This window comes from Meleagris gallopavo, chromosome 2 (genome assembly GCF_905368555.1).
Source record: "Meleagris gallopavo chromosome 2, MGAL_WU_HG_1.1, whole genome shotgun sequence".
NCBI lineage: Eukaryota > Metazoa > Chordata > Aves > Galliformes > Phasianidae > Meleagris > Meleagris gallopavo.
This window is the reverse complement of record NC_139405.1, coordinates 56998360-57023476: the sequence shown is the minus strand read 5'-3', so window position 1 is coordinate 57023476 and position 25117 is coordinate 56998360. Positions and strand designations below refer to the sequence as shown.

Sequence of the window (25117 nt, the reverse complement as noted above, 5' to 3'; positions counted from 1 at the left end):
GGGAACTGGACACTTGAAGTGCTCAAATGCTTAAAGCTAAAACTTGCTTTGTTTGCAGGCTCATACTCTAAAAGTGTCAAAAACATCCAAGTAGTCTGGAGACTCAATTTCCTTTTTGAATGAAGGTTCACAGGTAACTTCTAAAAAAGGTTCTGCATAGTTCTTCAGAATTTTGCCCTAAGCTTTTTGTTACATTTTTGGTCATGTCTGTGAGGGGAACCACACATTAAATGTTTTATAGATACTACTGGTGATAATCTCCTGATGACATTTTCATAGCTCTGTTCCAGACATTCTGGAACATGATACTGACTAAGAGTAAGTTCCAGTATGCTGAGGTCTGTTTATGATTTTATGGTTAAGAAACATGAATCAGGACTTTTTAGCCTGAAACAGCATCTATTACTTACCTTTTACATGAGCCAGTGGAGTAAACAAATTATTTGTCATCATCCCATGGGGCTAAAATCAGCCCTCAAGACTTGACACTCATTGGATGTAACCTGGTTTCATTATCAGTGAAATAAAACTGGTTCATAAAAACTGAGCTACAGAAGAACCACATTACTGTCAAGAATAAAATAAATAAATATGTACGAGAATAAAGATGTTCTGAATAGTACATACCTGTTGCAGCCTTATACAAATCTAGGTCAGTAAATCCCTGTCCAAAAAATATGTTGAGTTTTTACCTGCCTTTCATTCATCTTGTTCTTATTGCCCTTGCTTTTTTAAAGCACTATTTTTCTGATGACTGATTCACTGAAGCACAAAAAGCTGATGCAGAGCATATAGTTAAGCAGTGCTGCACCACAGATGCAAATGGGAGACAGTGTTCACTGTAAAGGAATGGGGAAGGATAAATGTAGCCTGCACTGCTGAAAATCAGAACAGGATTGGATTAATCAGCGTAGTGTGTATTAGGAGGAGGCCAGGGCAAGCCCAATTCAAGTGAGTTTCAGCATGTCACAGTTCTTCAAGCCAGAGTGTCTGTAATTAAATTCAGAAATCAGTGTTAATGCTCATCTGGGTCACAGAGCTCAGACCAGGAGATATTCAGGAAGTGCTGGAAAATTGAAGATTTCATCGAAATATTATGCTGGCTGTGCATCAATTCTTCAGCATTCCTCAGTAATACTTTTTCGGAACAAGTACTACACTGTGGGTAAATGCAATTACAATTGTGATACTCACCAAGAACAGGTATCACTATGTTTGTTCAGGAGTATAACAATAGCAGAATAAAGTAGGGGTGCTGCATCATGCATGGATTGGGAATTTCCAAGCGAGAATAAGGCAACACATTTGCATCTCAACCTCTAGCCACCTCTCAGAGTACTTTTACCTCTTAGTACTTGAGGCTTCTGGAGTGGCATGAAAATACCAGCATTTCTGAAAGCTGTTGGAGTGACAGTATGGTCCTGCTTTACATGTTATGTGATCATGTTATGTTGTATCTCTGGTGGAAAGAAAGCTGGAATCTCCTTACATAGGCTGGTCGACTGTGAGGAGGTTCACATGGGAAATTTATGGCACCAGCAGATTATGTTATTATTAATTCTAGCACTTTTTAGTGATGTTTCTGTGATGATCTTAGTATAAGTGAGAATATTTGGTCAAGAAATGTTGTTCGTGTGGACTACATGCAAAAGAGCCTTGTTTGGTATAACCTATGAGCTAGAGCATGCTTCCTTCCCAGCTAATTTGGGAATTATTTAGGAATCTGTCCCACTGGTCACAAAGTAGGATGACTCATCTAGGATTTTCTCATTTCAAAATTCACTAAGATACTGCCCTCGTTCCATATAATGTATTCACATACTTCCTTTGAACTTGATCAGTTTTTTGCTTGTCAGATGTGGGATTTTCTAGCTGAATTTCTGGATCTACATGTGGATTATGATCTGACGAGTTAGGAAGAGAACGCACAGCTGTGTTTCTGTTTGCTGATTTAAGTCAGCTTAAATAAAGCAGACAAATACCAACCACTAATATTCTAAATCTGTGTCCCTTCTTTCAGCATGCTTGGCAGTAAGGAGCTGACTTTTGTGCTTTTGTCATGACAAAGACATTTAGTGGTAGTCCTTGAGGAACCATCAGGTTTAGTATTGACGTTGACTGTTTTTAGGTGTTTGGGAGGCTTCTTCCAAGTGGCACAGAAAGGCTATCACGTTATCACTATGGAGTAATAGAGATCTGCTATGCAAACATCTCTCCATGGCTTGGAAAATGAGACTTGGAACTGGATGAAGTGGGACTGTCCAAGTGAAAAGTCTAAACACAGCGTTCAGCCAATCTGCAATGCTAGGGATATTCATGCTTGCAATTTGCAACTGACAAGAAGTTCTTCTAATGTCCTCAGTAAAATACTGTAACTAATGGAAATTTGCCAGTAAGAACACCAACAAAAATGCCTGCATGATTTAGCCTATTTCCTGATAGTACAGAATAATAAACTTTCTGATTATCTTGGTAAGTATCTTATCTTTGGATCTTTCTCCTCCAGATTTAGCTTTTCAGGGCAACAGGATAGACGTTCTGAGTGTCCTCTCTTCTGAACCCTTATTTCACCCACTCAACAACTCAGCTGTGAAAAATTGCAGACGACCTGTGTTAAACATTTTCTCAAATTCACAGCTATTTCAAAGGCAGAAGCATCAGTGTTGGCTGGAATTTGGAACATGCTTGGTTTGGATGTGCCTCAATTATAACCACACCCTGGGATGTCAAGACAGTGTGAGAATCCACACACATGTATCAGGGTGATGCAAGCACATTCCCGAGAGACCCAGCTTACATAACTGGTAAATGCTTAGGAACTGTTCAGAAGACTTCTCACCAATGTGGGCTATACTGGTTGTCTATGTTGAATCAGCACAGAGCAGTCCATGACTTTTCTGAGGACTATATATTTTGTTTTTACTTGTTGGTGTCTTAGGTGTGCACTAGGATAACAAAAACAGCAGAATAAATGAAAAACCTGAAAGAAGTGCCCATGAGGTGCTTTTTTCAGTCTCTGGGCGGGTGGTGGATCAGTAGGGGAATAAATAACAGTATGATGTGAAGGGCAAAGGAGTCTCTTGCTCTGCAAAATTTTATCCTCAAGCTGAACTAGGAGGATGCGATCAACTTCCAAATCTGCCAGCAGCTGCATCTGACTAGTTAACTCCCACATACCTTGCACATTTCCTACAAATCAAATCAAACTCATGACCAGATGCTTCTCCTCCTCTCCTTTTTTTGTTTCAGTCTCATATGTTTTGTTCTTTCATCATTTATGTAGGTCATTTTGTTTGCTTTCTCCTTGCCTCCTATCGTGTTCTCATTTGTTATCTTCATCTTTGTTCATTTGTGTTGGTTAAATTACATTCTATCTCTGACATCTCAGGCTGTTTTCACATAGTTGCATGATCTGGTTCATCTCTCTGCATGCTCGTCTGCCTCTTCATTCACTCTGGGTGGTCCTTACTGTTTGCAGCTCTATTAACCACTGTTTCAAATATCAAGCTCAGTTCAAGTTGTACAGAAATTTTTCCCTCTAATATTTGCTCTGCAAATTCTTGGTGACATTTTTAGAAAAAAAGTAATATTTGTACTTTGGTCTTCTCATGTTTCTGGCTTATTGTGGCATTGCTGATTGGTTTTGCTGCGGTACTTTCTTTGCCTTAACCAAGCAGTGATTACTTTCTTCACACTTTAGTCCCATAATGAACTTAAACTCATGTATTTATGTATTAATCCAGCTGCTTAAACCATTTACTTTACCCAAGGTTTTCTACACTGAATATCTTTTCTGCGGAATCAAAACTCTTACGGTTTCTGCAAGGAAAGGGAAGAGAGTACTTAGCATATGTCTTCAGAATTGACTTTTTTTAGGATAGTAACTCATGAAACTAGACAGCTGTTATAGCATGCTCTGCTTGTTGTTAACTGCACTAATATTGATAGTCTTAACTGTTCTGTAATGTATGCTGTATTTATGTGTTGCCTTTTACTCTATCATTACACTGATGTTGGTGTCTTTCTGCTGAGTATGACAAGCAGTGAATAGTGACCTTTAAACCCCGCAGTGAGACAAGTGGAATCGTGAATGAATATTTCTTACAAGATACTCTGTGTAATTTTTCTAAATTTTAGTGGATACCCTCACTTATGCCTGGATAATAATAACTGGTGACGCTGTTTTTCACCCTTTCCCCTATACTCTGATCTGCAAACCTTATGGTAAACTATTGGCAGCTTCCTGCTGCTTAACCTGTAAATGCATTTTCAGTTTATCTCTCTACTTATTCATCGTGCTTTTCTTACACATAGCTGATAATTTTGCAGTAGTTTCTTAAAAGAAAAAAAGTAGCCCACACTATATGTGTTGATACTTAATAGTCTGCTAAGAGAGTTTTACTGACCTTTACCTTCTCCTCAGAAATGCATCCAGAAACTGGGCTAAAGCTTTAGATGTACCAGACTGACTGATAGCTACAAATGCTCTGTGATGGACTGAGAAGACCCTAAAGCAATAAGACATAAATATAAATTTACAGTAACTGGTAAAAAAAATGGCTCTTTATTTTCTCTCTCCTTGACTCTTAACTCCTTATTGAAATTATTTCTCAGTCATTTATGCTATCTATGTTTGCATCGCAAATCAACCAACGGTTTTTAACAAGGTGCTTCAATTAACTTAAGTCATGCATTTAGTTGAGTTTAAATATATCTTACTTATATTTCAAGTGCTTTATTTGTGAGCATTATTCTGGCTTTGTGTAACTCAGGATGATTTCCATTAAAAGAAACCGACACTATCTTTATAATTAATTGTGACCAGACACAGGCTAAGGGAAAGCATGCAAAATATTAATAGCATTGAGGTAATGTAAAAATAGCAATGCAAGTGAGGCCTCAAGGAGCTAAAAAACATAATTTGGCAAGTCATTTGTGAATAAATTGCAGTCTGTAATACATATATAATGTAAACATTATATATTATATACTTATATATGTATATATGTATTATACATTATGTATAACAGTTGACTATCTTCTCCTAAAATTAAGATGTTACCTAACATTGGTTATAGTTGACATCTGACCTGGTTGTATGGGTCAATTGAGATCTTGTTTTAAATTATACAGCATAGCTCAAATGTGTTAAAACACAGATCTCATAAATGGAGTGCTTTGAAACTGAGCTATCCATGCAACATACCCATTTACAGGGTCATTAATAGGGTGCCATATTTTAGCTAGTGGTACCATTTAATCATTCCTCACGTATTAGGAATATTCTCATTTTTCTCAGGCCAGATGGTCTACTTCTACACAAACTCTCTCTTATGGACTCAATCTGCAAAGGGCATAACTGGAACAAATGGATGGAGCTAAACAGCAGGATAGACATATGCTGATTCATAGATGCAAAATGAAGTGACAGAAACTATTTTAGTGGTTTTGGTGCCATGGAAAAGCTGTGTGTTTGAAATTTAGGCCAACAGGATGGAGTGGATACAGAGCATTTAAGGGTCACAAAAGAAAGTTTTATGATATCTATGAAGTCTCCTGTGTGAGCACATGGGCATTCTGTGTGCAAGCAGAAGTGAAGAGATAGGACAGCAAGCCATTCTTATGCTCTTTTAGCTGTCTTTACTCTTATGCACTGCCCAATTCTCTGTTCTTAACAGGGAAAGAAACTGAACAAAAGCACAGGATGCCTAGCAGATCTCCTTTATTCTCAGAGGTTCAAAGTTATGAATTTCTGTTGCTGCTGATACTTAATAAATCAAGCAGAAAGGTGATCAGTGTTAAGGTATAGACTTTTCTGTCTTATAAACCATTTAAGCTAAAACATTTTTTTTGCTCCTCCTCCTCCACAATGATAGAACATCAGTTGGGTCGTTCAGAGTTAAGGAAAAAAAGAGATTTGCTAAGCACATCATGTATCTATACTTAGATATGTATTTGTCTGTCAAAGATAAATGTACAGTTCCATAAATATGACCTGCACAATTTCAGCATGTCTTTCAGCACCTGATTACCGATAAATCACTTGGCTCTCTGTGGATTGTTGCTGTTTAAAGTATTCTTAGTTTTGGATGTTAGAGCACAGGAAGTGGTTATTGTAATGCAGATGGTAATGAGGGTGATTAAAAGTAAAGAAGAAATTGTGAGGGATAACTTTCATTCTGGAAATTAATTCGACCCTGATATTGGCATTTCTATAGTTTTATATATATGAAAGATTAGTTTGCTAGTCTCTGTATCTTGGAACTTCTGCATTTTTTTATGTGTACTTTCTACTTTGCAGTTGTGGGTCACCAAACTGAGGAGCGGTAGAAATACTTGCAGGTTCTAATGATGCACTCATATGGAAGTCTGGCTATGGCTATAGCCACTATGAAGTTCAGTGTTGAGTTGAAGACCTGGTGGAGTTTTACTGTAATTTAATAATGATTTATTTCTGAGACGTATATTAATGGGTAAATTTTGCCCAAAGTATTTTTGAACCATGCTTTCATTTCTGTGTGAAATATTGCTTTATTTTTTAATCTAGCATTTGAAATTATTATTGCTAATCTATCTTTCTTCTTGGCAGGGTAGGTTGGCTTGCACAAAGGTCTTCAGTAGAAAAAATATTCTAACACTGACTCATTCTTCTTTTTAGTGTTCCTTGGAATATAGTTGTCAAAGGAGATTTCCAAAGGTACTGACAGACCAGAGGAGTATAGCTGTAGCAAAGGCCCACACTGTGCTGAAGCAACTGTTCCTGCTGGACACATAAAGACTCATCATGTGGCTAGGGCACTCAAGGAGCCCAGATTCGAATTCTTGTTCCAAAGAGACCGTGTGTGTACTTTTCTACTGACACGGACTGAAATGACATGACGCAACTAAAAAGTGTCCTATTGGTGGAGGGGCCAGGAATCCAGAATGTCCCACTTCACAGGCTGATGTTTTGGCCACTACTTTCAAGTTATTCTGCCAGTGCTAATTGACAAGTAGCAGGGTTAAGTTGAGATACCTATAGATACCTAAGAACTTTTTAGTTAGGTTCTGGCATTATTTGAATATCTTTGAAAAACTGATCCTAGGTCTCTAAGGGTAAACAGAGAATCATTATTCCTGCAGTTTTCAGGCTGTATGTTTTACAGAATGTGTTGTGTTTTCTAGGCCAGGGGTAAGGCTCTGCTGAAACACCTCAGTTACACAACAAATAGATTTGAACTCATATCTAATACATATACTATTTAAACCTTATTATAAATGACTACTTCAGTTTGTTCCTGCTATTATTTGATCTTACAGTCATTGGATTTGTATACACAGTGAGAAATTACAGTTGTTAGAACATGCTCATTAACATGATTTAGTGAGCATGTAGAGCATAAGGACATTTGTTTGGTCTCCTGACAGCTGGTCGCTGCCCACATTAAGTGTCTCGCCTCAAGATTTCACTCTGACTAAATCAAGTAACAGATTAGTGGTTAAGCTAGATGATGCGTTGCCGAACGATTACAACATTTTTTGTTCTTATATACCTTCACAGCAAGTGCCTGATTTATTTATTGGCTCTTTGAAATTTTGTGTGCAAGAACTGAAGAACCAGCAAGTCCTAGTGCCTGTAAATGAAGATATTTGTTAACATCTTTGAGTTTCACATTTGTTTTATAGGGGAACTGAGCTTACTCATCTTCTGGCACACTGAGCTCTGGAGTGTTAACTTTTCTTTTGCAATAGCTTTTTTTTTCCACAGATAGCTTTTACAAATTCAGTCTTTCAGAAACAACTGGAGACCCTTTATATTATTTATTTCAGGACTGTATGATTAATGTCTGGTCAGTACTTTAATCTGCATCCAGTAAGCTTGATTACAAATTCCCATTAATTCAGTGCATTTGGAATTTTAGTTGTAGTATTGCTAGGCTCTGATGTTATCTCATAGTGTTCACTTTCTTCAAAAGATATTCTCTGAAATGTCTGAAAGGTAAAATGAAAAAAAGGCAAACTGGAATAAATACATACAGACCCACATGCTTCTTATACACATTTTAAATTAGATTGTGATCCTAAAATGATAATTTCTTCAATAAAAAAGCTTTTATTTCTATTCACACTGAAAGCAAACAGATGAAGATCATAAAAGATTTAATAAACTAATCATTTAGCCTACAAATGTAACTGTCCTAGAATCTCTTCTGTTACCTGAATGTGAACACTAACAATGTGAATGAACGAATGTTTCAGAAATAATCCTGAATATTTGGCTAAATAGCCAAGTCTACTTCCAGTTTTGCTACTTGTTTTCACCAGGAAATGGGTTTTATTCATATGAAAGTTTTAAAATACGTAGGTCACTCCAAAAGTAATGTCTCCTATTTATTTTCATGCAAACTACAACAGAAGTAAAGCACAGTAACAACAGTATTTCATAGAGCAAATTCTCGGCCACAAAACACTGTTTTTTAACATAGTCACCACCATCAGCTATGCATTTTCACCAGTGATGAGCAAGAGCCTGCATGCCACACATATAAGAATCTGCACCAGTGAAGCTGTTTCACACCTTCTATGATGGCATTGGTGCTTGGACAGTGCTGCCCAGCAGTCCAACTTTCACTGTGCTCACATCCACTCATTGGTTTCCATAAGCATTCAGCATGCATCAGTGGATATCAGTTGGTACCATTTTTCCACATGAAGGAATTCAGTGACACACCTGTGCTTCATAGGCACTTGTCCAATGCCATTTTGTCAGGCTGCCCCTGCTGCCATCTGTCACATAGAGACCAAATATGATGGGATATTTGTGGGAAAGTTAGACCTCTACTCGTACCACCACCATCTCCCTGTGACATTGTGGGCCAACATAATAAAATAGGAGACATTACATTTAAAGTGCCCTCATAGCCTAGAAACAGATTTTATCACTTTAGTCGTTAAGGACAGTTATCATGTTACTCAATTGAGGCTTAAGAAATCCCTAACTAGTTCTTTTTTTTTAAGTAGAAACACACACACACACACACACAAAACAACAACAACAAAAAAAAACACCTGAAGAAAGCAAGCAAATATAAGCAAAAGTAAAGCCAACCATATCAAAGTTTATTTTTTTGTGCGTGTGCATATTCAATTTTTTTCTTCTGCAGAGAAAATAATGCAAGAATATTATTAGTCAGTCTGCTCTTAAGCACTTTTTCTTCAAGTCTTACAAAGTTTCTTCCTATTTTTATTTCTGCAGTCTTTTTTTTTTTTTAGCTGTCTCTTGCTTTTTGTTTAGTTCTTTAATGTGTATTGGAACAGGACACGATACCCGTGCATAATAAGTGAAAAATTCTGTGCATAAGTGAGGAAGTTATCAGTGCACACTTCAGAAAACAAGTTATTGATAATTTAATACAGTGAATACAGACATTACAGTAGGCATACAACAAACAAACGTGTCTAGTATCTGAGCACTTGTATTTCTCTAATCCATCATCTAACACCTGTGCTAACCTGGTACAGCTACACTGAGCAGAATGCCTGGACATTGTAGACAACATGTGGCAGTGATTCAGGCTGATAATGCATGAGATAGGTGTTCTGTGGCCATGAAGAGAATATGTAGTTCATTGTATGGTGACTCAGCAGCTGTTTTAGACGTTGGATCCCTGATGCCAACATCATATTTTACACTGATAAAATTTCTGAACTTCTGTAAACTCACCAGATTTCCACAGTATGTCTGTAGATGTAACTGAGGAAGGAGCAAGTGTAAAAGTGAGTACAGCTAAGACAGGCAAAAGCCTGTAGATCAAATCTAGGCCAAGTCATAAAGCAGTGTTTTGAAAGCAAAATGTAGAGCTCAGGTTACTTCTTTCTTTGATGTGTGCTCTGTGCTTTTGTGAGTGGCTAACGAGCTCTGTGTAATGCTGCCAATATTGAATGCTGCTGATTTTGCACAGAATTATCATATCTGAGCCACTGTAAGGATCAGGCTGGAGAAGAGATAATAGCAAAGAGGACAAGCAGTTTGGGCATTCATCTTTCTACAGTTTTGCCCAATGTTCACTTTGCTTTTGACCTTGGCATATTAATTGGAATAATTAATGTACATGGGAGATACTGTAGGTGATGAAGGCATTCAAAAGGGATTTTTCTTTTGTGTAATTTAAAGAATGAAGTCAAGACATTTCCTAAATCTGAGTAACAAGCATTCTTACTTAGCCTACAATTATATTTATCAATATTTCTGAGTTTGTTGTTCTTAGTTCAAATTCCATATTTAGTTATCAGTTGACAATTTCAAATCAAGTTTACAGCTTAATAAAATTCCAGAGAATTTCCAAAAAGGAATTTTGTATCAATAAAATTTAAGAAAAGACATTCACAGACTCGAGCAATTTCAGCTGGGGGTCTCACATGTTGCTGGGGGCTAAAGCCCTTGCCCTGAGAATAGACTGAGGAAGCAGGGCTGACCACGCGAATGCCTGTTGTGAGAAGAAGGTTGGTCTAGAGATCTCCTGAGCTCCACTGGGCCCAAGTTACCAATTAACTTAAGATAGTGTAGCCACATTGTGTATATGAACTCAGGCTCTGAGCTGCTAGTCCTGAGCAGCTGTCTCGAGCAGAATTTTCCAATATTTGTTTTGAAATATAAAAAGGCATTGCACACTCACTTCCATGAGCTTTCTAAAGGAAAAGAGTCTTGCATTCTTTGGACACAAACTGAACAGCTGTGAGTTTGGGTGCTGATCAGTTGTGCTTTTGTAATCAAGTTCTTTGCTAGTTGACAGGTTCACTTAAACAGTAATGAAGTACTATTTTATAAGACTGTTTTCTCTCTCTCTCTCTCTCATTTTTTTTTTCTTTTTTCTTTTTTCCCAAAGGAACAGTGAAGAATGAAAGTATTTTTGGAATTGTTGTTTAGTGAATTGGTTAATTTTATAACCTGTCCACAGAGTCATAATGCAGGCATTTAGTATAAAAGCCTGGGGAAGGCTCAGTTAGGAAGTTGGCTGCTCACAGTCATACCTGAACTGTCCAAATATGAGAGCTCTACTTTAATGCAAGAATAGTCATAAAAGTCAGAATAGAGAATGCCATGGCTCAGGCATGCTAATTAAATAGAGTAAATCTGAATCTAAATGGAGATACGATATATTCAATGTGGTTATGAAATATGAATATATTGGAGCAAGTCACAAAAATGATGAAGGAACTGGTGTGTCTTCTGGGCTGTCTAAGAGACTATTCAGTCTGGAGAAGAGGAAGCTCAGAGATGGTCTCATCGGTATCTATAAATATCTTAAGGGAGGGTCCAATGAAGACAGAGCCAGAGTCTTTTCAGTGGTGGCCAGTACCAGGACACCAGGATGGGAACAGATTGGAACACAAGAATTTCCAGCCAGATATCAGAAAGCGCTTCTCTGCTATGTGGGTGATGGAGCACTGGCACAGGTTGCGCAGATACTGTAGAACCTCCTCACTGGAGATCTTCAAAAGCTCTTGGGAGGTAGTCCTGGGCACCCTGCTCTGGGTGTCCCTGATTGAGTGGGGTTTGGACCAGATGGACCCAGAGGTTCCATCCAGCCTCAACCATTCTTTGATACTGTATGATTCTCTAATATAGCAAATATATGCAAATAACCACACAATTCTATTTTTGCCACTTGAGTTTCTCTACTTATAGTAAAATAAGGGAAGTTCAACAGCTATTTACCACTTTCGAAAGTTGCATCAAAATCATTTTTATAAAATAGAACTGTGACTGTATACAACAAAAGTTCCTCTTCTGTGCACATGTTCCAAAGTGCTGTCACTACATAGCTATAGAAATACATATAAAATGAGATCTCTTCACTCTCCTAACAGCCTGTATTTGTTTTTGTTTTTTGTTTTAATTATTTTCCCTCACTCAGCTTGTTTCAGTATTCTATTTATTATAGTAAAAAAATTACCTCCTTCTCTTTTCTTCCCAACATCCTCTAGACCCTCTCTAGATCAGTGGCATTCTGTCCCTCATAATTTGTGATCCCCCTGGATTGCTTCAAATAGAAAAAAATATATTTTTTATATATTTAAAGAAATGCCTATAAATAATGCTGTGATGTTCTGGTGTGCCATTCCTAGTTATTTTCCATTGATTCTTTAGAGATAACTAATGAAGACCCTTGATGTTCCTTGGGCCAGTACACTATAGATTTGGAAACTGCTGCCAGATCTAGGTCTTTTAAATGGGTGGATCACAGTCAGATGTCACATTTCCTCACAGGTTTTGATATATCCTTAATACCAAGCTTTTGTTTTTTATCTGTGAGTGCAAAGATTTTACTGTTTGATATGTGATGCAAATACAGGCCATTTGATACAGGTTTACCAATATCTGGGGAGCCTGAGCTCTTAATCCTTGCTATGGACCTTTTGCCTACTGCTGCCCCTTAGATACCCTGGATTCTCTCATTACCTGATCCACATGCAGCCTGCCTTTTCCCATGCTGTGAAATGGCTAGCATGATTTGGCCTGCTTCCATAATCTGACTGGCAACAAGGAGGTTAAAAGGATATGATTAGTCCCTAAGCTTATCCCTTTGCAGCCTAAAAGAGGCAACATTAAAGAGAGTTTGAACCCAAAGGGTTTGTTTCAGCTGGAAATTTCAAAGCTTTAATGTTTTAAATAGGCATGCAGTTTTCTGTCCTTGGCTCTGCTTGCATGACTTCAAAATCCCAGCTGAGGTTATGAAGATTTTTAATACCACATTCCACATGCTTTCATCTCACCTATTGTCAATTAAAGTATACTTAAAATACCCCATAATCACGAATACAAAAGATACCTTTCTTACTTGCTTTTCTTCTTCAATCATTTTTTGAGGACTAGATATTAGGAGGGAGATGCATCGTAAGGTAGTCTCACTGATGTATTAGTCAATTGTAGAGGACTGCTTGTTAAGCGACTAAATAGAAATGGAATTTGGGATGGTTTTTCTGTTTCTTGTGTAACTACTCTCTCTCAGGCTATTGCTGTGTTACCTCTTTCAGAAAGATTAATCTCTTTGTGCCTATAAAATTGCTTTGAAAGAATATATCTTTTCCTGTGGAAAAAAAAATGATGGTATCAAATGGTAATGTCTATGCATTGGTAACACATGGATATATAATACATCAGGAACAAAGTTTAGATGTATTCTGTTAAATTCAACTTAATATTGATTTATTTACTCAGTTATGTTACCAGTTCTCTTATTACTTTATCATTTGCATTCTTGATTACAAGAATTTACACGTACCTCTTTAATTGCTAGGACTTCAAATTTACCAAAGATAAAGGAAACTTTCCTTGATGTTAAATTTTGTCCTCTCAATTTGAAATTGAGACACTTAAATAGTAACAAATTGTACCAACAGGAAGTAAATTTCCTAATCAACTAAAGTAGTAGAATATGTAATGCCATGGTAATGTAAATCAGTTTTTTTCACACTTCTTACTGTGACAAGGTTTAATTCTTTGCTGAAATATAAGATCTGATTTTTTTTCACAAAGTTTTAGATAAAACTAAATTATGAGGAATAGCATGTACAGATAACTTCAAATAATTAAGTTTCAATAATTTTTCAAACAATAAGTGTTCCGGTTTTATAGCAAAAGAAATACTCATGCAAAAAGCAAGGGTCATAAGTATTAAGGGACACTGAAATGTACCTGGAATAAAACAATATTAAAGAAACATAGTAGTATCCTTTATTTCACTTCCCATCTTTGCTGTTGATATGCATTTTAAATTAAATGTAAGAACTCAGCATAATTCAAATGACAATATATTTATTCAGAAGACTAAGTGGTAGGTAGTGGCAATAACTTTTATTGTACCAACATAGTTGAAAACAATAGATTTCAGTTTCAGGCACCTGAAATAGAAATGCCAAGCTTCAAGCGAACTACTGGTTGAAATTTAGTGTAGTTTCTGAGAGATTAATTAGATACTTAACAGTCTGACCTCTGAAAAACAAAGTTTGTTAGTTGATACCTATGCTGCTAAGATTATGCCAGTTGTTAGGGAGGAAAGAGGGATATTACCCTTTATAGGGTAAAGAGAGAAATAAGGAGTTTGTAGTTTGTGGAACCACAAGAAGTTAGCTGGAGTCACTGCCACATGCTGCATAGTTGATTCCTTTCATGAATTTTTGTTCTTGCATACACATCTTTCAGATTTTTCTAGGCTGCCTAGAGGCAGAGCCATTGTGTAAATAGCTGATATTGCCTTAGTTGTGATTAAAACAGAAGTGTGCAGTCTGTAATATATTCTTGCAGTTGACACATTTTATATGTGGGATAATCAATCAGTGAGTCAACTGGGCTCAAGTCCCACCAAATCCTATCCCACCCATTTTGTCATTTCCTTGGCTTCCAAAGGATAACTGAGCATTACTTGTGTAGGTGGTTCTTAGCTTCAAAGGGATTCTGAGTGACTCCTCTCATCTGTCACACTTCCCTATGGACATGTCCAGGCTGTTCAAGTTGCTCTTTGCTCTGCAGCTGTCTGGAGACACCATCTGCTCTAGTGAGTCCCCTGGTCACCTGCCTCTGGCCTCCATTCCTTCTCTAGGCTGACAGATTCAGATATGGGTAACACTATAAGCATAAACACAACGTATTTCTGTTTAATCATCCATGAAAACTTGACATACTGATACAAATTAAAATAAAAATAGGAACCCATGTCCATCTGTGCTAAATTACAATTTTTCCGTGATGATTAATCGCTGCCTTACCTGTGTTTTATGGAGTGAATCTACTCCATTTATTTGTTGATTTGAATTTGACCTTCTGACTCAATCAGCAAGATAACAGAATCATGGAATAATAGAAGATCTGGAACTGAAAGGGACCCTCAAGAATCGTTAACTCCTGGCTCCACACAGGACCACCCAAAATTCAAACCCTATGTCTGAAAGCACTGTCCGAACACCCCTTGAACTCCAGCAGCTTGGGGCTGCGACCACTGCCGTGGCGAGCCTATTCCATGCTCACTGCCCTCTGGTGAAGAACCTTTTCCTAACTTTCAACCTGAGGAGGCTCTGTGCTGTTCCCTTGGGTCCTGCTGCTGTCACTAGAGAGCAGAACTCAGCACTGCCCCTCATGAGCAGCAGTGTTACCCAAACCAGCACTCAGTGCTGGAGGTGAGGCCTCACAGTGCAGAGCAGAGTGGGACAACCCTTTCCTTCACCTGGCAGCAGCACTCGGCCTAATGTACCCCAGGGTTCAATTGGCCACTTGGGCTCCCAGGACACACTGCTGGCTCAGATTCCACTTACTGCTATTGTTCTTTCTTTGATCAGCAGATACAAATCCAGTGGTTACCAACCAAAAACTTCTAGGAAAGCCATTTCTTTTTACCCTCTTTCACTATTTTCTTTTACGATAAGCTTCCTTGAGCATCTTAGCAACCTTTGCCCATGTGGAAAGGTGATAAAGGAGAATCCCTTTCAGCCTTGATCTGAGCAGTCAGTGTAACATAAGAAAGAAGCAGATATCAGTCCACATCTCAGACTGATACTTCTCCTATAATTACCAACTGTTTGCAAACTTTTCCTGTATGAATTATTCTTCTGGCTCAAGTACACTATTAGATGCATTGCATCTCCTCTCATGGTTTCTTATCACATAAGTGTTTCCTTATGTGTCATCCAGCGTTTTCCCTCAGGTTCCCTTTCTTTGTCCTTGCTGCATGAATCTCTAAAGGCCCTTTTGAGGCTCCATCACTTGTTACCTGAGAAACCTATGGGGAGCAGCTGCTGATGGGTCCTTTCTTCAAGTTAAAGGGCACACAACAACCTGTTACTCCACTTGCTGCTGGATTTCTGGGAGCATCTAGAAACCATGCCTGATGCATAGGACTGCGCTTGGCCCGCAGCCCATCTTAAATGTGAAGTACATCTTGGTAAGGGCGAGGACCTGAAGCATTAAGAGCTTGAGTCAATTCTGCTTTGTACAGATGTTGAAGAGCAAGCATTAGGAGTAGCTACTTTAGAGGATCTGTAGCAAGATATGCTTTTCTTAGTTGATCTTGGAGTGGCCAACAGTGACGGTGCAAGGATCATTTGGTAACAACAGCACAGTACAAAGCAGTGCTAGATATAGGAGTAAATCTGGGCCACTGTTCCTTTCAAGACTAAAACCATAAGGTATTAAGTCTTTGGTTCTGTTGTGGCTTAATCCAGCAGGGAGCTCAGCCCCACACACCAATTTGCTCACTGCCCTGCAATGGGGCGGGAGAGAACATGCGAAAAAATGGAAGAACTCAAGACTCGACATAAAGACAGATTAATAGAAGGAAAAATAATAACAACAACAAAAAAACACAGAACAAATGATGCAAATGCAATTGCTCACCAGCCACTGACAAGATGCTCAGCCAGTCCTTGATGAGGGGCTGCACCCTCGGACAACTCTCCCAGTTTTTTGTTCAGCATGAACAATATGGAATAGGATGGGACTTCTCTTTGGCCTATTTGAGTCAGCTGTCCTGCTTCTGTCCCTTTTCACCTCCTTGTGCACCCCAGTCTCCTCACTGGCAGGGCAGTATGGGAAGCTAAAAAATTGTTGACTGCTCAGAAACAACTAAAACATCAACGTGTTATTAACATTCTCATCCTAAATCCAACATACCAGCCACTATGGAGAAAAAGGCTCTGTTTGGGCCAAAACCAAGACAAGTACTGATGTTCTTGCTGAAGATGAAATAAACAGAACATCTACAAGGTTAGGGAAACAGAATCTTGGAAAAAAAAAAACAATACTTTTGTTCTTTAAAAATAAGATTGACAGCTGTCATGCTTTGGTATCAGCAAGATGGTTATGTTTTATAAAACAATTTATAGACTTGTCTCTATATTTTTTCCTCTGTACTCCACATCCATTTAACTGTTATTCGATGCATTTTAGAGCAAGACTGTGTCATTCACAGTGCTACCAAAATATTCTGTCAAAGCTCCTAGCATAATCTGATTCAAAATCTTGTAAGGTTTGTTTGTTCAGAAGCTTCAGTTCTCAATTTTGAGTAAGAGTAAATATAATCATTGTACTAAGCTAAATAAGAAAATTAGCATTTGTCATTGATACTCACAAATCATGGCTATTCTGTGGTGCAACTAAACAGGTCTGCAAGATAAATTCTGTCTACAAAGTCACTTTATTCTAAACATAGCATTTTCTAAAAAATGATTTTCCATCTTAAAATGCATTTAATTGTAATAGGCTTATGAAAAGCTTTCTGAAATCATCTCATATCAATACGTCTGCTAGTACTGTGGATCGTATTAGATGGAGAAGAGATCAAAATGCAGCTGTTAATATTAAGAAGTATAGAAGCCTTACCCAGCACTGAGGCTTATTAAAAATTATTACTTATGCACTTGGTAGTGACTTTTTCCATGAAAGAAAAGAGGTTTAATAATATTGATGTTAACTGAAGAAATAAGAAAGAGTCTTTTCCTGTGTATAAAGTGGTTTTTCATCTTGTTTCAGCCAAAGTTGGTTTCCTCTACATCCAATTTCTGATGCAGGTGAAGTGAAAAGAGGAAGAGTGCTCTCCTGAAATGCTGGGAGAAAGGTGATGAAGTGGCTCAAAAGATCTCTTTCTCACTTCAAGAGATCTCAGTTTCTTTCTGTCCTTCAAGTTATTGTATACCAATCAGTAATTAGATTTATGTATTTTTTCCTGCAGTATTTGTAAATCTTGCAAATGATATTTTTTTCCATAGGAAGATACCTCAAGATGTATTTTTCAATGTGCATTTCAGAGTTAGAGAGGAACTCTTGCTAAAAGTGTGTTTAAAATATTTAGCAATCAAATCCAAGCTTATTTGGTTCACCCTTTGATGCAGTCCAGGTAGATGTAATAAACACAGTACAGTACACAAAATATCAAATCCTACTAATGGGCAGAGCTTGGATTTAGCACTACCCTGTGCAGCTTCTTGGCAACCCTGAGATGGACAAGTGTGGGTTTATGTGTGCTGCAATATGCCACATGAGTATGGAAACTCCTATCCCTGCAAAGATCTCAGATGTGGAAAAGAGTAAAGGGGCTAATTAGATAATAGCTAAATGATCTATTCATTTCAGTAAAGCTAAGTCATAATTCTCTTAATTTATTTCATAGAGAAAACTAATTACTTTTAATTGAGTAAGAACAAATTACAATGGCTTTTTTAATGACTAAGTCCTACTTATTTCTGCCCAGAGACTCAAACATTGTTTTAAGAAAGAATAATCTTTTGCTTTTGGCAGAAACCCTTATAGAAAAGCAAATGAGAAGGTTTGTTTTCATTTTTTTAATACTATCAACCTCAAAAAACTTTCTTTGGGGGATTTTAAAATTTATTACATAAAAATACGGCTTTTTGTGAAGCATTCAAGAAATTAATTGACATGAGACAATTGCTGTTGCCCAGATAGCATAAAAATGCAAGTGAATTGCAATAAGAGAGTTTAGGAACAGAAACCTGACACTACAAGTGAAATTGCTGAAGTTCTTTAAATAATCCTTTCAAGTCTGCTTTCATAAATTCAGAAAATGCTGTATACATAGTACCTCAGGCCTTTTTTTCAGTTCTTCCCTTCATAAAGGAAAGATTTCTCACAGAAGGAAATGAAGCACTCTGCCTTTTAATAATGATGGTCGAGGAGAGAATTGAAGTTGCCACTTTTTGTCTATCACCTGAATTACTGCTGAACAAATAATAATGAACAGTGGGTACATTTTTTTTCTGGATTAGTACTTCCATCAGCCACTGTCTTCAAACTCCCTATTAATTTCATAGTCATGAAATAATAGCAGTCTGGAGCAATTTCTGTTTGGAAATATGCTTACCTGATACTTGTTGGAAATTCATGATAATGTCCAAATAACACAGTCTGTCTGTTTCTCATACCATTGTAGACCTTATCTTTTTGCATGGATGTCACTTGTTAGGATTTTTAAAATCTAAATATTTAAAGATATCTGATGAAAATTATTTTCTGTGAATTGCAAGGAATTACTGATTTGCTTTTCCTTTGCTTCCCTGCCTTTCACTTTATGCTCCCAGTCTAACTTCTACTTTATCTGCTTGTTAAACCATCCCCAGCACTGACATTTCACCTTTTTCTCTGCAGCAGACTATCAGCCTTTCTTTATTCTCTGAGCTTAGCAATACCATCAAAGAAAACATTTTTATATACCCAGCGTATTACATCTTAGTTGTGTTTTGTAATATTGTCTAGTATTCATTCTAATCCATTAATTAACCCTAGGATCTGATTATAAGATGTCTTTTAAAGTATTAATTAATATTCTGAATATCCTGAACTGTGTCATTTTATTCATTACTTTTACTCGTAAATAAATGACCAAACATGATTTTCTTTTTATAAACCCATACTGGTTCATGTTTTCCATATAGCAGATACCCAGGTGTAAAAGTTCTAAAATGAAAAAACATAAAACCAAGTCATAAAAATAGTGAAGGTTTGAATTCATGAGCTTGAAAATTATGAATTGATTATCAGGTAAACTAAACCAAGTTTGTAATTGATGATGTAACAATGGAGATTGTATACAAGGAATGCAGAGAAAAGGATCAGCTTTATTCAGGAACACAGAATTTATTCTGTAGTTGAGACTCAAGTGGTCTTAAGAGGCTTAATAAAAGCTTCTTTGAATGATAGAATAAGAATATATTAATGTGTGTTGAAACATAAAGGGCAAGATCTTTTAAAGATGATGTGTGGAATGGTCTGTAATCATAATAATTGTCATGGAAGATTTTAAAAGAACTACTAGCTAAAGTGGTAAAATGATCTGAAATGCATGCAAGGTGACAATATGTTACTTATTTTCCTAGAGATCAGTTCTGACATAAACCATCTGCAAATTTATGAATATTTTTGTCTTTAACCCTTATATGTCCTCACAAAGAGCACTAGTTTTCTTTAAATATTTGTATCGTTGATGGAAGATTTATTGCCTATATATATAGTTATAAAAGATATGTAAAGACATTTTTAAAATGCCATGTGAATTAAAACTTCTATTATGTTCTAACTGGATTAAGATGTAGTAGGTTTTAAAAAGTAGTAATAATTTAATTGTCAATAAATATTTTCATATTAACAAAGCATACACAAATTTTCATTGCATCAATATTTCTGCTTTCTTTTTCCCCCAGGACACAATATAGAACTATGATAGCAACCGGAGGAGTCATAACAGGACTGGCTGCCTTGAAAAGGCAAGACTCTGCCAGATCTCAGCAACATGTAAATCTTGCCACAGCACCAGCTTCTGAGGAGAAGAAACCAGTCAGACGCCGACCTAGGGCAGATGTAGTCATTGTCAGGGGCAAAATTCGACTTTATTCTCCATCAGGATTCTTCCTTGTTTTGGGAGTGCTTATCGCATTCTTGGGAATTGCAATGGCCATCCTTGGATACTGGCCCCAAAAGGAACAGCTTTTGGCATCTGAAGATAGTGTATCAGTTAATGAAACCCAGGTCCTAAGAAACCAAGGAAGCATTTTACTTCGTTTCTTTGAGCAGCATGTGCACTCAGATAAGATGAAAATGTTGGGTCCTTTTACCATGGGTATTGGAATCTTCATTTTTATTTGTGCAAATGCCATTCTACATGAAAACCGCGACAAGGAAACAAAAATCATACACATGAGAGACATATACTCCACTGTAATAGACATCCACACCTTGAGGATCAAGGAACAAAAGCAGTTGAGCGGTGCCTTTACTGGTTTGTTAGGGGAAGGAGAACTCAGGCAAAGTGGGAGCTTGTGTGCATCCCGGCTGGCTGCTAACACAGTTGCACCTTTCTCTGGCTTCAAAAGTAATTTTAGAATGGATAGTTCTGCTGAAGAAGATGAAATTACTCTAAATGAAGATAGGACCACTGCTAGCCTACTACCGCCTCTGCTGACTGACCAGTCTGGTTCGGTCTTTGGACTCTACCCTCATTCCAACAAGGCTTCAGATGACAAAAACACTAGTTCTATAAAGTGTGAAACAAAATCCATTGTATCATCTTCTATTAGTGCTTTCACACTGCCGGTAATTAAACTGAATAATTGTGTTATTGATGAGCCCAGTATAGACAACATAACCGAGGACTCAGAGATCACGAGGAGTCGGTCCAGAAATCTCTCAATGGACTCTTTGGCCATTCCATTGACTGACACCAATGAATCCTGCAAGCCGGCCATGCTACCACGACATAATTCATTTGTGGACACTCAGCATGACCAGTTCAAGTCTTCTGTGATCCTCGGACCAAGCACAGGAAAGCTTTTATCCCCTGGTGCTGCCAGGAAGCAGTTTGGTTCCAACACATCTTTGCATCTTCTGTCTTCACATTCAAAGTCCCTGGATTTGGACAGGGGTCCATCTACACTCACTGTCCAAGCTGAACAAAGGAAACATCCCAGCTGGCCCAGGCTGGATCGGAGCAACAGTAAAGGATATATGAAATTAGAAAACAAGGAAGACCCAATGGATAGGTTACTTGTGCCACCAGCAGTGGTAAAAAAAGACTTTACCAATAAGGAAAAGCTTCTTATGATATCAAGATCTCATAATAATTTGAGTTTTGAACACGATGAGTTTTTGAGTAACAATTTAAAGCGGGGAACTTCAGAAACAAGGTTTTAATATTTAAATTCAAATCTACAATATATCATACAGTATTTAAAAAAAACAAAAACATTTTGACAAGTGTTTCCTTTTCAGTGAAAATTGTACAAGCCTGTTTTTAACCAAACGCTTAATAGCATATTAAAATTGGCTTGTGCAAACAGATCTTCATCTTTGTAAGGCCAAGTTTTTTGTCATAGTACCATACAGTTGCAATATTGTACATTATCAGTGCTCAGAGAGTTTTGGTACAACTGTTCCAAATTTTTTCCAACTCATTTTTCCTACTGTTCTATATAAGCATGTTAGTTTCTACCAATTTGACTCCAAAAGCCTGCATTAGAATAAAAGCTCAATTTACTTATAAGTTCTGTTTATTTAAAGACTGTGAGACTCTAAAAATTGTACTCGTGGTCTAGAATGGGAAGTGAGCCGCAGTACGTACTGGAATTGTTAAATTCAGGCCTTTATCCTAGGTGTTGTCTTTCACATATGATACATCTCAGTAACTACAATCTTGCCACTATCATTTGAGAAACTTGTTTACATGTTGAAGTGGGTGGTTAAAGAAGAGTGGGTATAATTATAAACATTTATGTGAATTCATTGTTATTGATCAAGTTGAATACTAGTGTTGTGAATTATTTACTATGCTTTGTACAACAATGTTTCTACATACATTATAATTTATATAATCCAGTAATTCCAGGAAAACATATTAAAGAAATCTGAAAATCCTTCTGGAGTTAGCTCTCTAAAGCACTTTGATTGGCAGCAGTTTTAAAATCAAACTGTTTGGATTCATTTAAAATCATAGGAACATAATGATAACATGATTTTAGAAATGTGATATATAGTAAAATGATATTGTGACATAATTATGAAGAGAAGAATGGAAAGTGAATATATTGCCTCTCAATAGCAAGAAGATAACTAGATCTCTATGGTCAAAATAGCTGATACAAAGCATACAACTCAATATGCCTACTGACACAGTACAAAAGCCCCTTGCCTGAATTTTGCTTTATATATTTCACATAATTATTGGCATGGTGGATCACTGAAAGCTTAGCTGGACTAATTTGCATTACAAGATGTTGCAAAAGTTTGTGACATTTAGAACAATGTTTTTCTCATCAGAGCAAACTTCTCAGTCGGCAGTTGTAGGCTGTTTATAAATAAAGTAAGAATTTGAGTGTGCATACCAGTTTTCATTTATTTCATTAAGGTTTTTAGGCTTTAATCCTGCCATGACTGCCATGATAGAGAATGTCACTTCTGGTTGCAAGGCTCACCTAGCAGGATGTTGGTCTTAATTGGTCATTTTGGATATATACACTTAACTTAAATGCTCAGGAATTATTTTAAAAGGCTTTTCTCAAAAAGAATCAAATCCGTAAAAATGTTGTTGTACTTCAGTTGTTTATGAAAGATCAAAGATAACAATACTCTTTTTTTTTTAATATTCAGCTCCGAGTTTCAACTGCGCAATGTTTATGTATCGGGAGCATTACTTGCTCAGTGAATTGAGGCGTAGTGTTAACTATTAGAACCTCAAGCCTATATATTGTAATAAAGTTGGCTAAATATTTTGCTATGAAGCTTTTAATAACTTTCTGGTTTGTGTTCTTAAGACATTTGCTATTTTTTGAAACAAAAATAAAATGTGTATCTACGTATCTGCTGTAAGACTTTTTTTTTCCTCAATAATCTCAATTCTTCCATTTTGAAGTATAGTTAGGTATCATAATGATGTAAATAATATTATGCTAAATATATTAGCCCGCCACTAGATATCTGACTATGACTGTCAGTGATACCTCTACATGTGTAGAGACTGAATTTACTGCTCTTCTGATATTTATTTTTTTAATGTAATATGAAATTTATTCAAAATGCTTTTGATAGAAGGAAATTTTGTATTACAAGAACATCCTATTCTTTATAGTTTCACAGCAAGGAAGCTTAGAAAAATGCAAACTACTATTAGACACAAATGATGTAAACTTTTATTTCATGAATAGCTAAATTAAGTCTTAGCTTAAAAGACTGTTTTTGCTCACTGTTGTACATGAGAATAGTCCTTTTCATAGATATGTCAGGTCTTGGGCTTTTAATTATCACATTACATTATCTGGTACTGAAAAACTTACTGACTTCAGAAAAAATTTCTTGGGAAACCAAGGTGAAGTTACTGACTTAAATTAGCAAGAAATTGAAATAGCAAATACAAAGAAGTTGTGTGATTGACAGACTGACTACTGAAAGATTCCCAAATTACCCTAAAATGGAACATTTCATTCAAATAATGACATATAGGAGAAGCTCCAGAAATGATCTCATCTATTAAATGTTAAGTAACACGATAACTCTTGAAAGTAATGATAACCTTGTTTTGCTGGATTTTCACATCTCAGACTTTAAAGATGTGTGGCAAATCATTCATAAGGCATAAAGTCTAGGGTGCTGAGTCTGATGAGAGGTATATAATGTTTTTAAAAAGTTTTCCAGGACTCTATTTCTTCCCAGATACACTAATCACAAAGTTAGGCATCAGTCTGGAAATGAAGGGCATTGCATCTTTCCGTATTCCTTGAATGGTTCTGACTCAGTGTCTAGTCAGAAAAACCTGTAGACATTCAAGAAGTGTGGTCACTAACCTTCATATGTAGAGGTCAGAAACCTCAGTGAAGTGCAGCGGTCTGAATTCTCTGTAGCCCAAGTTCGGATGGCAAGTAAAGACCCTGGTGAAGACAGGAATGTGTCCTAAATCTTGTTATCTTTAGAGCATAAATGTCATATTCACTCTCTTGCTGATTCAGTTCACAGACTTTTTTATGGATGTTGCTCATTTCTGTTATTGATGCTCTGTGTAACCCCACAGTGACAGTACAACTGCAGGATGAAAAAGAAGCCAAAGACAGGAAGTCTTAAACTAGATTTCTTATCAGGGAAAATAAGTGTACAACTGGACAAGAAGCCTTTACATGCAATAAGAAGCTAAGCCTTATATCTAGCACTCTGAAGATGTTATGGTACAGCATTTTGAAAGTATTAATCCAGGAGAAAATCACTCATATTGTACAAGCAATGAGCTCAGCTCCTTCCTCTGCATAAGACCATTTTAAAAAAATGCACATTTTCTTTCTCATACATAAGCATCTTAATCAGTCTGTGGCTTAGGGTGATGTTAGGATCTGTCCCTTCCTCCTGACAAAGCTCATTGGGCAAGATATCATTAAATAAAGAGTATGGTTACAGTGATAGAGCAGAAAGGCTGAGTTGCATTATCCCTTCCAGGATTGCTTCTGTTCTTCCCATGGAGAACTCACTGGATAAAAACCTTGATGCAAGGCCTGTGCTCTAGCCACGCTGATGTTTTAACTGCTCCTCTGCAGAGCACAGTTCACTCTCCCTGTGAGCCAATGAATTCAGCTCTTACACACAGAGCTGAATAGAGTT

At 37.0% G+C, this 25117-nt stretch overlaps 2 protein-coding genes across 6 annotated transcripts in view; one reads left to right on the top strand and one right to left on the bottom strand.

Moving 5' to 3' along the window:
- The window catches only part of LOC146544991 (uncharacterized), a 33204-nt gene extending 32754 nt beyond the window's left edge, over positions 1-450 (bottom strand). The window contains exon 1 of the mRNA XM_085218434.1: positions 411-450. Coding sequence (XP_085074560.1) covers positions 411-450 — 40 coding nt within the window. The remainder of the gene's footprint in view (positions 1-410) is intronic.
- The window catches only part of TMEM200A (transmembrane protein 200A), a 52331-nt gene extending 28997 nt beyond the window's left edge, over positions 1-23334 (top strand). For 2 of the 5 annotated variants that reach the window (XM_085217308.1, XM_085217310.1), the window contains 2 exons: positions 17504-17588; positions 20188-23334. In XM_085217308.1, coding sequence (XP_085073434.1) covers positions 17575-17588; positions 20188-21673 — 1500 coding nt within the window. In that variant the 5' untranslated portion in view covers positions 17504-17574 and the 3' untranslated portion in view covers positions 21674-23334. Of the gene's footprint in view, positions 1-17503; positions 17589-17669; positions 18731-20187 lie in introns of those variants that run through there. The other 3 variants (XM_085217311.1, XM_085217312.1, XM_085217313.1) reach the window with 2 other exon arrangements.
- Positions 23335-25117: the final 1783 nt, after the last annotated feature.